Raw genomic sequence first — 16,821 nt, 5'->3', positions numbered from 1 at the left:
AGTTAACTGTTTATTTTGGTCCCCGTTCACTATAGATATAAAAGCGCAATTTTACATTTTGCTAACAGAATAACTCAGTTCATCAAAAATATTTACTGTATCCTGTTATTTTTTAATGGTTCTGGTTATATAATTGCATTTACTCGAATAACGACAATAATGATAATACACAACAAATAAAAGAGATTTATGTAGTTGTCAAATGCATTTTCTTTAATAGTAGCTTGTAAGTACCGCGGAGTAAATAGATTTTATTTCTACAAAACTTTATGAATAAGCTTAAAGCGTTTGATACAGAAATCAATCTTCTAGCACATGATAATCCAAAAAGAAGGTACTACCACAAAGCAATAATAAAAATTCAAATTATAATTTGAATACACATAATTTGATAAACACAATCTGCACAACATCAGTGTAGTATGTACTGTCACCTCGCTAAATACATCCTCCGGAAGGCACGATGGACTGCGTCAATGTTGGAAGCTGCACTGTTTTTATTCATCGACAATTTACTATTTGAAATAAATGTAATAAGTGTTTAGTGCAGGAACATTGTAACAGTATCATGTAATGCAAACAGCCCTATCAGCTGCTACCTCTACTCTTACAACTAAGGGTAATCCCCTAAGCTTCACGCTAAATGCTATATCAACCTTCGACATATACGCTCAGCTATAACAGATGTGAAGTATCCGATTGTTACGACAAGCACTTTGTATTAATCATAATATTGCGAATAATGGAACAAGAATTTTAACTAGTCATCGATCATGTAACTAATTATAAGTAATGTAACTGTTACAATATACAGAGTCACATTTTCTAATAGTGATTCCTGTTTATTCATTTATTTGTGTATTACGCAACAAGTTCAAAGTTTGATATAAGTATTAACAATTAGTTTTCGCCGATATTATATCGTTGACATTTTACTAATTGCGGAACTTATTTCGTAATCGTGATGCTAACCATGATCGTAACGAAAACTTCATTATACGATAAAATTAATATTCTGGATACGCTTACGTAGAGTTATCTGCTATCGCGGCACGCAAAGCGGTGAAGATGGACATGGCATTGGATAGATACTGAAACGTCATCAATTTATATGTTATTTATATGTTATTCTTCGTTGATATATTTATCGCAATTGACATTTGAATATTAACTTGTCGTACCGAACAGTAATAACGGAGAGAGAGCTCTGGTAACACGCAACTGACAGACAAAGTTACTGGTTCTTGAAATATTAATACGTTCAGTAAATTCTTTTGTATTTCTAACGTCTGTTTATACCATATCAAGTTGTATGCGCTTCGTGAAACATTTGTGCTCTAAGAAATGTGGTAGATCGACTGCGCTTAGGACAATGTAACGATTAAATTATATACAAATTACGATTACATAGAACACGATTTACCATTTCCTTTAAGTGGTCAGCAGGCCATGCGTACATGAAAACTTCCGTAAGTACAGTGAGAGATACGATTACGAACTGCAGTTTTAAAAGTAGTGGTGAATTCTATTTGGAAATAGTATTATCAAATCGTTATATTATACGTAAAGCACAAGAAGTCTCACTTACCACAATTAATATAATTCCACCAAAAGTCAAGACAAGTGTGCTTATTATTATTGAAAAAAGTACCATAATACGAAAATTATTTAGCACTTCCTCTGCGTACCTGAAGGAATAGAACGCTTACAACGAACGTAAATGTATCATTCGATCTATACTTTGTAAAATATTGGGTAATTATATCGATCAGAGTACAATTCATCGATTTCAATAATTTTCAAATATGTTGCCAGGGTTATTATTCTGAGTAACTTCACTTATACATATAAGTGTCGTTTAATTTTAGTTTTCGAGACATTTTTTATTTTAATTAAAATTTAAAAATTTCATGTTCGTAAAAATTATTTCGATATCTTTTATCTTGTTGTAGATCAAATGTGCGTTAAGTTTGGGTGAGATTTGGCCCTAGTCGCGAACTTGTGTCCTTCCCTTCAAATGGCTATGGCCTACTGTGATGAAACGTTGTTACGGACAACTTGTTGAGGAAAATATAAGGTTGATATGACCACTAGTTCCTACATGCTAAGTTGATACGATTTCTAACGACGCTTCTTTGTCTTTGGCGTCGACCACTTGTTTCTAATTATCTAAGTGTATCCGGTGTGTTCATATGGCTGTACATGATGGTGAAATATAGAACGTAAAAATTGAATCTGTGTGAATCAATTAAATATCAAACCCCAAAACCTACTTAATAACACAATTCGGATAAGGACGGCGTGGCCGGAAAATGTCATAGAGTGTAGCATACTGTAAGGGGAAGGCGTAAACCTCTCCAAGAATGATAGGTCGATGATCGTAGTTACTTTTCTTTTTAAACAGTGTTTTATTACCATGATAAATGTACATAATATATAACAATATTCAAACGTAGTTTCGAAACACATTAATAATTGATCACGAAGTTTGAAAGAAATTTAAGTGGAGAGAAGGGGAGGGGGAAACTGAGTAACTGTGTGCAAATACATCTTACTTATTATCATTAACTATGTTTTTATGGTTCATCGTCTTAATTGCGTTTCCATGCTCTTTGATTCCTAAATTTCGAAAAAATAAGTCGAAGGTCATCGACAGCTGATGAGGCTGCCATTCAGTGCACAACATATTTGTTATATATGCGTTACGCCGTTCTTCTAATGACCGTTCCTTTGCATTTTTGCTCATTGTGACGCGTGAAGAGAAATGTGTAACTAAAACAAAATAAGAAATTTCCTCAGTTTAATTAAATTTAGTACTTTGTTTAACACAATCTCTATTGAAAATGATAACGTGAGTTCGCGCTCGCCATCCACATGCAGATGCGCTAGTTACAATAAATAGTAACTAGAAGATAGTTCTAGATATAATCGATAGATCTAAGATATTCTTTTGTTTTTTATCCCTAGTCCATGTAAAAAAATGCAATAAAGGTTATTCAGCTCAGAACGGTGTGATAGATTTATCCGAAGAATGAACTAACAGCTATTGCGATCCTACCTCTAAATACAGAAATAACAACAATCTTTATGTTCATGAAGAATTGCACCGTCATGTTTACGCTTTCAATATGATTTATAATTAAAACTGTTCGTTCAGTGGATGCCATTGATGTCTCGAAAAAGTTTTGACTCTCAATATAATGGTTCATATTTAAATTTGTTAAGGTTATTAAATGTATAATGAGAGAGACGCGTGGATAAATTATAAGGTAGAAAAATATATTTGAAATACGGAAGTGAAAAGTACAAAAAATTGAAATAATAATATGAGCTGGTCCAGATCCGCACGCTAGTAGTGTTACTCTATAACTGAAAAACTCCGAAGCCAACGTCGCCTGTCGACTGTTTATGGTCTGCCTTCGTCCCAGACTTTTGTCTATACGCTGTCGATGGCTTCAGTGCTTTAGAAAGCTAAAAAGACCAGATGTAGAGTTTTCTTAACCCTTACAGTGCTATGGATGCATATATGCGTCTGGCGAAAGTCATCGGTGTGGACTAAGGACGCATATATGCGTTTGTCAATTTTTCCGAGCACCTAAACAGAAGTAATACTATTACGTTTGTGTGAGATAAATATAAATGCATTTCAATGTTAATGCCGCGTTCGAAGAAACTGTACTTTCTTTTCTTTTTTATTTAATACTTTGCATTCACAATTTGTCCAATTTGGACATTTGGTAGAATAATCGTGCCGGCATAACACAATTATCAAGAAGAAAATGTGTTGTTTGTGTGGAAAATAAGAGAAGGAACGACAGAAAATGCGATGTCGGATTACGTATCGATGATTGTTTTGAAATTTTTCACGCACAACTGAATTATTAACTTGTGTTATATTTACTAAATTTAGTTTTCTAGTTTAATACCCAAATTCTAGTTTATTGCAAATTTCAATGTTTATAATAAATAATTAATACTAAAAAATAACGCTCTTGAATCATTTAATCTCGTGCAAAAGAATTACTATAACTTATTACGATTTGCGCTTTGAATAGTCAATCAACAGAGTTCAGTATAGCGAAAAAGTATTCAGTCCACAGCAATCGTCCGTACGGATGGCATAGGCTCCGAGTATTCAGCACTCTAAGGGTTAAAAGTGGTGACCTTCAACAAAATTCCATAAAAAGGACATTCATAAATACTACGTAATTTTCCAAATTAATCACTGTAAACGTTTCTTTTATTATTCCTTTCTTATACAATATTGAAGTGGGTCTCACTTCTAGCAAAACTCTATATCTTTTCTAATATTTAGTTTGTGGCATAACGATTCTCTTTACAGCAGCTTCTTTGGTTTTTATTATAGTACCGCGGAAAGATCGCCGACATACAGACAATGCCGACGATACAGTGCAAATACCGACAAGCCGAAGGGGTCGGAAAGCTTCAACATATTTCGACACTGCAGTCGTTGATCGTCGGTTAGCCAAGAGTCAAGAATCGTTAATCGGGAGTTGTCATATCACACTACTGCATTAAGTTCAAGTTAAACAATCATCGTTTTCTGTTTAATTCACTGTAGTAAATCCATCTATCAATAAATTACTATATAGGGTAGAAACCACTGGAAATCCTAATTTCTAACATTTCTGAATAAAGAAATTCTATAATACATTCATCCACGTTTGCTCTCTCTCTATTCCGAGATAATATCTCAACATAAAATACTTTCACTTTCATAATTCAAAATATCGACTTTTCATATTTAGAGCTTGTAGGTAATTCGTATTATTCTAATGCTGATAACATGTTTATGTATCATGGCGTTGTGCGTCGGATATTCTGTTAATTCAATACAAAAGGTCAAGTGTGTACATGATTATAGATAAAATATTGCCAGCAGAATAGTGAGAATTTTGCAAAATTCAAATGAAATCGAAAATAATTAGCAGCTACTCGCAATATTATTCAAATAGTATTGCAATCGTTATTTGAATAATGTATTCAAATACATAACGATAAATTATTCGAACGACTAGAGAAATTAGCTTCCTATGAATAATGAATAGTTATTATCCGAATAAATTATCCGACCGAAAGGAATTTATACGAATAATTAATTGAAATAAATATTTATTCGGAATCATTCGAATAACGTCCGAATCAGTTTTTAAATTACATTACATTTTAATTTTGATGGTCGGAAAATATGAAGTTACAATATACTGTATTTACCGTAATTTTGGACACCGTGTTGGATGCTGTCTTATGGAAATAAAAAGGGGTAAGTGTTGGTAATAATCTTGGTAGTAACTTGGTAATAGAGTAATATTTGTTGCGCTGTATATTTTTCCAGTCACCCTTTTCTAAAATGTAATTTCACAAATCGTTTCATATATTGAAAATAAATTGATATTCTACTATTATTACTACTATATTCTACTACTTCGAGCACAATATTTGTTTAAATAAATAATAAACTTTATCATCTTAATGATTATCACGTTAAAGTAAGTCATGCAGTACGTTGAGAGAACCAAGCTTTGGAAACTCATAACTTTTGAACTAATGGATTCCTAAACTCAAAATCCTTACATTTTGTGTATATTATAGTATCACCATCAGTAACATTAGAAATTAGGATTTCCAGTGGTTTAAACAGGAAACGATGGTTATTTAATATGAACTTAATGCAGTAATGTGATATAACTTCGAAGGCGCAATGCTCGTAAAGGAACGAACAGAGCGGGAGAGGGTGAGAACATCCCACCCTCACAGGGTTCCGCGCCAAAGGACGGCCCTACGCCGTTCTAGATGGCCATAGGAGCCGACACGCCGAGGAGGATCTACACCTCTTCAGACTTACACGACGGCCCAGGGGATAGCGTTGAGAGGGGTGGTCCCTCCCAATGCCCGAACTAACCAAGGAACGACTCCCTCAGACAGGAGAAGACGCAGGAGTGCTCCGGTAGTAATTCGAAAGAGGTCCCGGGCATTCCAGCTGAGTGTCGGGAGGTTCATCGTGAGGTTTTAGTTGGTATAGTCCGACACTACTCCGCCGCTTCCAAGAGCAGCGGGTGTCCATGAGGATCTCCCCGCGTATTAAAAAAAAAGTAATGTGATATAACTAAGACAACTAAATTAATAGTTCACAACTCACAACTAATAATCAACAACTCATAACAACTCGACAACCAATGATTAACCAACTTGCAACGCACTCTCTGAACTCAACTGACGACTCGCAACTAATTAACTCCTCGTAACTAGACCTTCAATTAACAACTGATGATTATTCGTTTTTCATACCCCCACCACGTACGTATTTCGTAACCGTCCGCGATCATGGTCACGTACGCCTTCCTTCGAACAACTATTTGACTGAAGGACCGAGGATACATTGATGGGCCGCTTGGCCAATTGAAGTTACCCTTTTGACCTGTCGGCACTTAGACTTTCTCGCAACATTATTTATATTTCGTGGGATTTTTCTTAGATAATCTTTCCACGATACTACAATATTTATCGAGTGTTATCAGAAAACGCAAAACCGGTTACAAAAGAATGGTGTCCAGATATGAAGTTTAACCATCGGTTGCCTACGCACCCAATATCATGTACTACCCAATTTGAATGCGTGGAATATGAAAGCAAAATATAAAATATTCCTTGGGTCAACTCGTTTTGTGACATTTGTAGATGTAAACCATCTTACGCGACATTTTGTAAGAAAAATCCTAGATTAAACATTATACCTATCTACTCATTAAAATCCATGCAGCAATTTGTTTAATGCTTTCTTTAATCCTTCCTTTAATCCCCTGTATCCATAAATAATTAATAAATAATAGCACATATAGACAATGTTTATACAAATTTCACACACGAACCGGAGTCCACGGAAAATCACACACGCGTAGCGAGTATCCAGATTGTTCACAGAAAAATCGTAACGAAAATTGCTATCGTTCAATGTTTCTTTGCGAACAAAGTACCCAATAAACACGATATATACAACACACGCTGTAGATGCTAGACACACTACACATTGAAATCGCTCGCGTTAGAACTAAATAGCAAAGATTACAAAAATAACAAAGAATACAAAAATGAAGGAAATAAAATGGTTCAAAGATCTGAAAATGACAAGGACCCAAAAATCTACGGCAGAATAACTTAAACCCATACTAAATCTACGATTAACTCCAACTTTATGTTTATACAGTACCCTAATATTTTTTCTTGGATATCGAGTGATTCTGTCCATCCAGAACTATTCTACCCTCTTATCGCATTTCTAAAGTCGCTAAAACATGTTACGTAACATGGTAATAGTGGAGAGTTCATTCGCAAAGAAAAATTTACGAAATTCTTCACCAATGCTTTCGCTTTCTTTTGTATGATTTTCTCGAAATTACCCAGAAACAGTCATGATCTCTGATGTGTTTCTTTTAAAAGCATGATTGAGTATGCCTATTGAGAAAACATTCAAAGAAGACATTCAGTAGCACGATTGTGGTGCGTGTGTGAAAATTGTATAAACATTGTTTATACGTACTTTTGTTTATTAATTATATATTGAGGCAAAGGATTAGAGAAAACATTAGACTTCTGTACTTAAAAATTCTTTGAAGCGATTTATGAAATGCCAGGAATTTTAATGAATAGCAGGTTTCATTTTTAATATACGACTTTAGTTACAAAACATGAGGCAAGATGTTTTCGAATACCATAATCTTCTTGTCTACGACTTGTACGAGTAAGCTTAGGCTAACTTACTTTCGTTCGTGTAAAGAGGTTTGTTCGCATACACGGATATTTCGACTGATATTTATTTTTCAATAACCATAATACAAAGCCGAAAACGTAATATTTTTATTCTTGAACCTCATCTTATTTTAGAATCAGGAATCACTGCTTATTTTTTTACACCTATACCTGAACATGCTGTACTACAGTCGAACCTGTATACAGGGTGGTTGGCAAGTGGTGGTACAAGCGGAAAGGGAGTGATTCTACGCGAAAAAGGAAGTCGAAAATATAGAATAAAAATTTTTCGTTTGAGGCTTTGTTTTCGAGAAAATCGACTTTGAATTTTCGCTCGGTATGCGTGCACTTTATCACGTCTCGTTATAAGGGATTTCACTGTAGACCGTTGTCTCGATGGATATTATCGTAGTTTAAGTTTGTTCTTCCCGTAACGGAAGATTAGGAATACATAATGAAATAATACGAAGTAATCATAAAGTTTATTATTACAAAAATTGTTGAAAATGTTGCCCATTCTGCCGAACACATAGTTCTGCTCTTCTAATTAAATTTCTATGAACACTTTCTAACGTATTCGATTGTTTTAAAGTATGAAAGGCCACAATAATCTCTTCTTTCAATTGCTCGCAACTTGCGATTTCTTCAGAATAGACAATTGATTTAATATGGCTCCATAGATAAAAATCGATTATAAATAAATTCAAAGATAAATTCAAAGTTGATTTTCTCGAAAACAAAGCCTCAAACGAAAAATTTTTATTCTATATTTTCGACTTCTTTTTTCGCGTAGAATCACCCCCTTTCCGCTTGTACCGCCAGTTACAAACCACCCTGTATATTCATTTGTTCGGTTTTCTCTCCTCAATGTTGAAAAATTATTATATTGTTTCTTACTTTCAAAGTGCGACCGATTCAGCCTGTATAGAAATAATTCAAGCATTGTATATCTCATGAGTATTGCTATGGCATAACTTTGAGAATATTGAGATATTGTTCGGAAAGGCACCAGTGGTCGATCGATACGGAATTTGAGGAGTGTAGTGAAGATGGAGGTAGTCAAACATTAAATTGTAACTTTGGATAGTAATTAATTTTTGAAATATTAACAAAAACTTTCAGCACTGTACATTGAATTCTGCCTATACAGACGTTACTAATACAACTTCGGCCTTACTATATGTATGTAGAGTGACGCATGTAACATTGATTTCTGCTACTGCGGCCGCCCATGGAATGTTTCACATTCCATTAAAATAATTTTTTATTCGACATAAATGCTTTTTGAACTTCTTTCACCTGTATTCTGAGGTGGTTACTAAAATTAAGCTTAAAATCAACGTCAAGTCCCAAAAACTTCACAGCTTCCGTGTGGTACAGATATTTGTGAAATTGTGGTGTGATCGAAATTTTGAAATTGATGCGCACGGCTACATTTTTGTTGAAACCATGCGGGTATTGATGGCCTAAAGAAAAGTTGTATAGTTTCACACTCGATGACATTAATTTTAAGCTTCCAGTATGAAAAAATGTGTACATTTTATTCAATAGGTCCTGCAATTTTTTTTATTATTGACAATTATTTATGACTAGTGTATACTGTTAAGCCTTTGGCAAAAGCAATTGCAGAGTTATTGACGTTATCGGGAATGTTAAATAAGTACAATTTATAACAGAAATAACGAGAAAATAGAATTGGTGAACGTCCCTGGTAGTAATCTGCTAGAGATTTTAAACTCAACTGATTTACTCACACAGCCGAATGCAAGAACAAATTTTCTCATGATATTCATGATTATATAAATCAGAAATTTTGAAAACTTTTTATCAATTAGCCTGAACAACAGACCATCGATTGAAACGAAGGCGTACACCAGATCGATAAGAATGTCACTGACACATTTTTCTGCATTGCATTAGCAACGTAAGTCGGAAATAAATTTGTTAATTTCATGCATTGTACTTATTTTACTCAGAAAATTAAATTGGAACTAAGGTAACAAAGAATTGGAATAACAAAAGACAAGTATATAGTTGTTATATTGGAGTTTCAAGTTTCTCCAATATTTTATCTCAAATATCTCCAATATCTTACTTATATTTGGTAAAAGTGAAAGAGGTATATACCTAGTGAAGTCGGAACCATTTTTATCTTCCTTTAAGAGTAGTATAATTTCAGCTTTTTATCTAAATGCTATATTAGGAAAATAAACAAAATTTAAATAATTATTGAATATAACGACATAATTCGTTCTATATGCCTGAGGTATGTATATGAGCGCTATATTAGGAATCTTGTTATACCCACATACTCTCTTTGGCTTTAGTTTACTGAAAATTAATTTAAGCCCATCGTAAGTGACGAAATGTTTATCAATCGAGGGAAAACCGGGTCGCAGATAGGATTGACTTTAATAAGTATGCTTAAGGTTGCCTTTTGGGATCAGTCTGCAAACGTCTCAGTTTTAAATTGTAATATTCTACTTCAGACAAAACATTCAAATTTCTTGCTACCTAGATTTGCATTTCGCTCATAGATAGTCTTAAATTTCGCATCTATATTTTGTAAATCAATATTTACTTTGTTAAGTAAATTGGAATTGTCATGTGCAACTAATAAAACAAAACAGAAATATTTACTTTAGGACGAAGTATTGAACATTTTTCCAGAATTATTAATATTAATAATTAAAATTCTATTGTGCCAATACAAATTTATGAAGTTTTGAAATTCTTCTTTTATATGTCTTTTAAAAGAATTTAAGCCTTGCTACGGACTGCATGCAATCTTGCAAAATATACTGAATCGTGATGAAAATGATCTTTACAGGAATGCTTCAGCGTTACAAAGAAGCTTTTAAACTGTTTTAAGTTTTTAATTTTAGGTGTTACATACTGTAAAATGAATTGATATTATTATTCACTTTGTGGTTGATATTCTCGTTCCTTTCAGTCAAATAGAAGTGCGTGCTTACGCTGGGACGGGGAGGATACGTTCAAGTGAGAGCACCATGAAGGTTTTAGTCGGTGCAGATTCAGCACTACGCATAGGAATTACGAAGTGTCTATTACAATTTTCTTCAGATTGAAAAGAAAGATTGAGATAGAGTTTTTGTACGGTCATGATTATATTACATAGAATAACTCAATAAAAACCATTATATAACATAGTTCGTTATCTATTAACACGTTGACTGCCACGCCTGTTTTCAAAAAAATCTCCGTCAGGTCACGCGTGCAGCAGTACCAAGCGTTCTCTGCTCGGTGCTCCCATCGATATTTTCATAATGCGAGTCGCTCAACTGATGGTCTTACCTCTCGTTTCTTTTGTTTCCACCCCTTCGCATTTGTTTCTCATTTCTCCACTTTCTACAAAATCAATTTGAATCTTGGCCGAGCAACGAACGGTATAACTTAAAATCTCTGCCCTAATTCGTTACAATGTCGAAAAGAAAAATTGAAAACTTATTTCTTAGTGAGTCAGATAGCAGTGAAAAAGAAAGCTCTTACGAGGCTTATGATTCCGAAACAGGCATTATGTTATGCAAATAAAAGGCGTCGAATGGACCGAACAAAGGCACAAATGAATTTGAAGAAAACAACAACTTATTGACCAAATTGTCCCGACCAACCTCAGCTATGTATGCTTTAAAGTTTTACATTCTAAATAATTTTTTTAATAAACCATTTTCGTATTATTTTTATAACAATTCAGCAGTTTTATTATTATGGAATATCTTTTCAAATACCTATGACGATCCTTCGCAAATAATCAAATAAGCGACACCCGAATATGGGTTTCGTGGCCTGACCAGAAACTTTGCTGACACCCGAATACGGGTGTCATGGCAGTCAACGTGTTAATTGTATCAAAAAACGTTCGAAATGAATTATGTTGCATTTGAATGATTTCTTTGTATCTTATATTCTTGAATTACCAGGGTCATTGGGATTTTTCAAGGTCAACGTATCTTTATTTTAATGTTACGTTCTAGCCGATAAAATATAATTTCAAGTATCTGTAATAGGGTGTCATTAAGCTGGCATTGAACCGTACGACGAGACAAGATATCCAGTGTAATTGTATCACTTTTTTTATTGTGTTTGTTCGGAATTTTCGTCGTTTACTTCTTCACGTTTCTTCAAACGCTGTCAGAATAATTGGTGAACTATTCTGAGTGAGTCCGATTTTCTCGCACATTTTTTTTAAGTCGCTGTGTCGTATGTATTCTATAGTAGTCGATACATCTTGATAAACGAAACAAATACGTAAGATTATTGATGAATGTATCATATCTGTTTTTGGAAGAGCTTTCGTACGATGTTCGCAAAATTTACATTGTACATATATGTCGGGTCATTGTCAGAAGAAAGGTATTGGGCGTATAACGATTCTTCACTGGAGCTATACATTTTCCTCGTAAAATTGAAACGACTTTTATTAACACGAGTATGGGTTTTACAGAGTTAACAAACAACCGCGTTGATAAGACACTTATGACAATGGCCTAAGGTTCGATAACGAATCCACGGTCAACAGGATAACTCTGTATTAAACGTAAAATACTTTAACACACAACACGTTTAATGGGACGCTCTATATATACAGCTCGATGTGTAACTCTCCAAGGTGATCGCACGAATAATAGACTGATGGAAATTTTTCCTCTTTTACGATTGCGATCGTTTGTTATATACTGGTCCGAAGCTTCGAGAAGGTTCCAATCGCCGTTGCTAGGCAATTTCTGCTTGGAGTTTGATTGTTAATACAACGTGTGTCCCATTATATTGACACCTCCGAGGAAAAATGTCCATCCCGTGACCGCGGCTACGTTCGCCGACCAGTTGTGTCACCTCGAACCCAATCCCACTATCGCAAATCTCGAACAAATACAATCGGATTGAATGACAATTGTTTAATTACGGCTATAGTAGAATCTAGATTACAATATTACGGGATTTTCCCACAGTTCCAAAGGGGAGGCTCCAGTGTCCTTCCATCTCCGACATATATTTATGTTGTACTAACGACATTAGTACGCCACACATTACGCTTTAATTTCGAGGAAAATTATTCAACAACTACTTTCAAATAGATGGATTCGTCCAAACGGACTCACTTTCGTCGAGTCTAAATCTACTACAATTTTTCTTGTGGTAGACATTAAAACCCGCCGTTTATCAAAAAGTACCAATTAGCGCAGAAGATGTGCGATGGCGTATTGAAAGAGAATGTGAGAAAAGGGAATCGGACGCACTCAGAGCAGTTCGTGAATAATTCCGATTCCAATTAGAGAAATGTAAAGTAGACGGCGAGAATTCTGAACGAAAGCATTAAAGCAGAGTGATACTATCACACTCAGTATTTTGTGTAATTTTGAGATTCAAGGACAAATCAAGACCACCTTATTTCAAAACTTGAATTCATCTTCTCGTCGGCTACGACAGGAGCGCAAAACTTCTCCGCCGAAGTTAGGCGATTTCCACACCATCGAGAATGCGAGCGACGAGAGCGAAAAAGGCGGTCCGCGGACTACCGTGAATAATGTAAATAAGAGAGTATGGCGGGGTTCGCTTTCCTGCGACCTACGGCAAACAAACGACTCATTGGAGGCCCGCGAATTACGAAATCGTGTTAAAAAACAAACACATTAATCTTGAAAAAATCCAAGGTCACCTTGATATCTCAGAAGATTTAAGATTTAAAGGAATCAGATTGCATCCATCCGACAGACCACTTCAAATGCAACTTAATTCATTTAAAACACTTTTTATTATTATTATTTTATTTATTATTACAATTCTAGCTATATTTGATGATAGTTTCGTTTTACTTACTCTGTATGTTTCCACGGTTATGCATTTATACGTCTCACGTTTTATTTTGTATACAGAGAAAGAAAAGAAATAAATAGTTCAGTAAATGACCAACCTTCCTTCTTTCATATTTTTTGGTTTGATTTTGAGTTTGGATTAGTTAATACACGAAAAAAAAACAATAAACAATAAGGATAACCCGAACCTAACCGGATAACTCACACCGAAATAAAAAGCTTACAAAATATTTTTACCAGCACTTCGAAAAGTACAACCTTGACAACACATTTGAAAATACATAAAATTGATGATGTACGCCCTAATCGATATAATTACCAAATGTTGCCTTTACCTCCTTAAAGATAATTGCTTTTTAATGCAAACAATTAGCGTATTGATACTTGTACTTTTCTCTAATTCCATAGCCAAACATTCGAATCTTGCGGCTGTGAACCAGAACAATAGCGCTCCAAATATGCTCACGCAACTATGTGCAGCGCATTGGTAGCTAAGGATAGATTGATGCGCATATATAATAATATTCATTGGCGTATAATTAACGCGAAACGGATATTCCGCATCGGCTGGAAAAGAAATTGGCAAGATTGCAGGTCCCAATGAAAAACCAGTCGCAGTCGCGTACATACATACTATGGTACATATGCACAACATGTCGCATCTCGTGATATATTTATAGAAAATTTCCTTTTCATACTGTTTCGTTTTTTTAACACATGTCATCATTTCTCTAATTGTACGCTGTAATTCGTAGTTAAAACACATATCTGTTTATATTGAATGCCAAAGGTAAGCAAATGGAAACTTACTTGTAGAGAGTCTTGCTTAATCCAACACATAGTAGTCTGAACGATAAGTTGACACAAAGCTGTTGACATGCACATACATTTGAAAACAACGATCAGGTCATCAGGGTGCAAATAAATCGAATATAACATAGGCAGAAGTAACATGCAAGCACTAATAATTGCACTTATTTGTAGAATTCTGAAACCAAGGACTCGAGCTCTGCTGCTACTAATAGGAAGCGGCCAACAGAAAGATAAAGCAGCACTAAGCCAAACAATGTGGATAACTTTCTCCGGTGTCACTTGTCTCAGCATAATTACAACAAAGTACTTGCTTTGCGAATCGAATGAAATGGAATTAAAGTGATAGATAGAACGATAGGAACGATATAACGATATGTGCAAGTTGTTGGGACTTGAAAAACCGTTACATTGCTTTAAATGCATCTGAATAATCACAGATGTTACCCGTATAAAATTCTGTTGCATGCATGAGAAATTTAATAAATTATACTCGGCATAACATTCAAAAGCGAGATATCGATTAGTGGTTTTCTTTGAATACTATTTCTGACGTTAACAGTTGCGTTGATAATGATACATTGGCGGTGCATATGTTATTAGACAGGTGCAAAGGGAGGCTATCATGCAACAATGTTGGAGTTCATGAGCACCGTACCTTAGGAAAAGAATATACATACGTATGTATACATTCAATTGAACATTCAGTAAGACAAGAGCGTGCTCGCAATATTTACGAAAGACAATGGTCAGAAAGAGAACGTAATAGCCTAAACGTACAGTATCGCTTTATCGATAGGCATCTTTTAACGTCTGTTAGTCTAATCTATTCCGCTACAAAATACAAATGCATTGTCCCTTAAAAGGGTTTTAAATACCTATTGCAATTGTAATTAGGTATATTAAGTAGCGGCACGCGATACGTGAATGATCTTCTGAATTTAATTCAAAGTTAACAGTTACATATATCAGTGAAAAAATTATTTGACAGTATTTTTTTATAAAGAAATTGTCGTTGACAGTGAGCAGCGAAGAGGAGAAAACGTTACTTTCGAGAAAACATATCAAAAATCGTCTGACTAAGCTACTAATTCTGATGAGAAAACCATTGTTTAATATGAAATATAGCGAATCCCCCGCATGACGTAAAGGATACGTTCCATGTCATAGGAAACAGCACTGTACGATCCACATGTGTTATACTGGCTGGAAGTGATTCCACATGCAGCAGTGTGTCGAAAAGAAAGAGGAAAATTTTTTCGCCCGAGGCTTCATTTTCGAAAAAATCAGATTCGCAAATTTACGCGGACTTTACGCATCTCGTTCTACATTCTTGTTTCGGTTTGTACTTGTAACCATAAATAACCCAGATTGGCGATTTACCGTCGGTATTGTCGGAGAGTACGAGGTAAGGATGCACATTGCGCACAAAAGGCAAAATCTTGCTTTATTTGTATACTTATGCTCTTATATTTTATGTAGTCATCAACTGTTGAAAATGTTGTCTTGCAGTCGCATGCAAAGTTGACCTCTTCTGATCAAATTATTATGAACTCTTCCTAACCTATCCTGTTTTCTCAAGGAGTCAGATGCAAAAAATTCTTAAAGGCTCTTTACTTCTAAATGATTGATGGTTACATTAGATACGTATGTCTTGTTTGTCTATTTAACGTATTACACGTTTGTCTATTGAAGTATTTTATGTGTTGAAGGCGACCGAAGTCTCAAATCTGAATCTCTTGATGTCTTCTCGCTGACTAACTAAACCGATCATCGACGGTTCGATGTCGGCGAAATATTTAGATTATTGGCGCTCGGTCCGCCGCGAACACCGATGCCTGACACTGAAATTTCCGCATCTTACAGCTTATAGTTTGTATAGATTTGTATAGATATTGATGGTAAAACTTTAGATGTTCATGTATCCCCTGTTCACATTATTTCAAGCATTTGATCCACTTTCGTCTGTGCCTTTAACTCTAGACTAACAATGAAACATCTCCAAATGTAAATTACAGAAGTTAAGTATCCATTGTTATTTTGAGGATTATGTATATACAGTGCTATGAAAACAGTTGATTTTTGGATCACTAAACAGGCGCGTTCAATCACACGGGAAACGGCAAGCCTGCTCAAACGTTCCAATACACGCACGAATACCGATACAGCATATTTCAGTGTACCGGAAATTATTAGATGTGGCAGTTAAACGTACGACTATTCGATTCAGCAGAATTTTTATCGGCAAGCAAACAAACATTGTACCAAAGTACGATAACAAGTACAAAAATACAAACTTACATTATCATGCAGACGAGCTTCTATTCCTTTCACTTAAGCCAGAGAAGATATGAGACGATGACGCAATCGATAAATTCGAAGTTAATACTATTGAGGCATTACCCGTAAT

At 34.9% G+C, this 16,821-nt stretch overlaps 1 protein-coding gene across 1 annotated transcript; it reads right to left on the bottom strand.

Annotated features, from left to right (window-relative positions):
- Positions 1-978: 978 nt before the first annotated feature.
- Positions 979-14,705, bottom strand: LOC122576922 (odorant receptor 24a-like). The gene is made up of 6 exons (XM_043747840.1): positions 14,412-14,705; positions 13,937-14,343; positions 1,589-1,688; positions 1,424-1,525; positions 1,182-1,337; positions 979-1,091 (listed from the first exon to the last, which is right to left on the bottom strand). Exons 1-6 carry the CDS (start codon positions 14,703-14,705, stop codon positions 1,026-1,028), a joined length of 1,125 nt encoding a protein of 374 aa, XP_043603775.1. The 3' UTR covers positions 979-1,025.
- Positions 14,706-16,821: the final 2,116 nt, after the last annotated feature.

The sequence above is a fragment of the Bombus pyrosoma genome, linkage group LG17, assembly GCF_014825855.1.
Source record: "Bombus pyrosoma isolate SC7728 linkage group LG17, ASM1482585v1, whole genome shotgun sequence".
In the NCBI taxonomy this organism is placed as follows: Eukaryota; Metazoa; Arthropoda; class Insecta; order Hymenoptera; family Apidae; genus Bombus; species Bombus pyrosoma.
The sequence above is the reverse complement of the archived record's forward strand: the minus strand, read 5'-3'. Positions and strand labels throughout refer to the sequence as shown.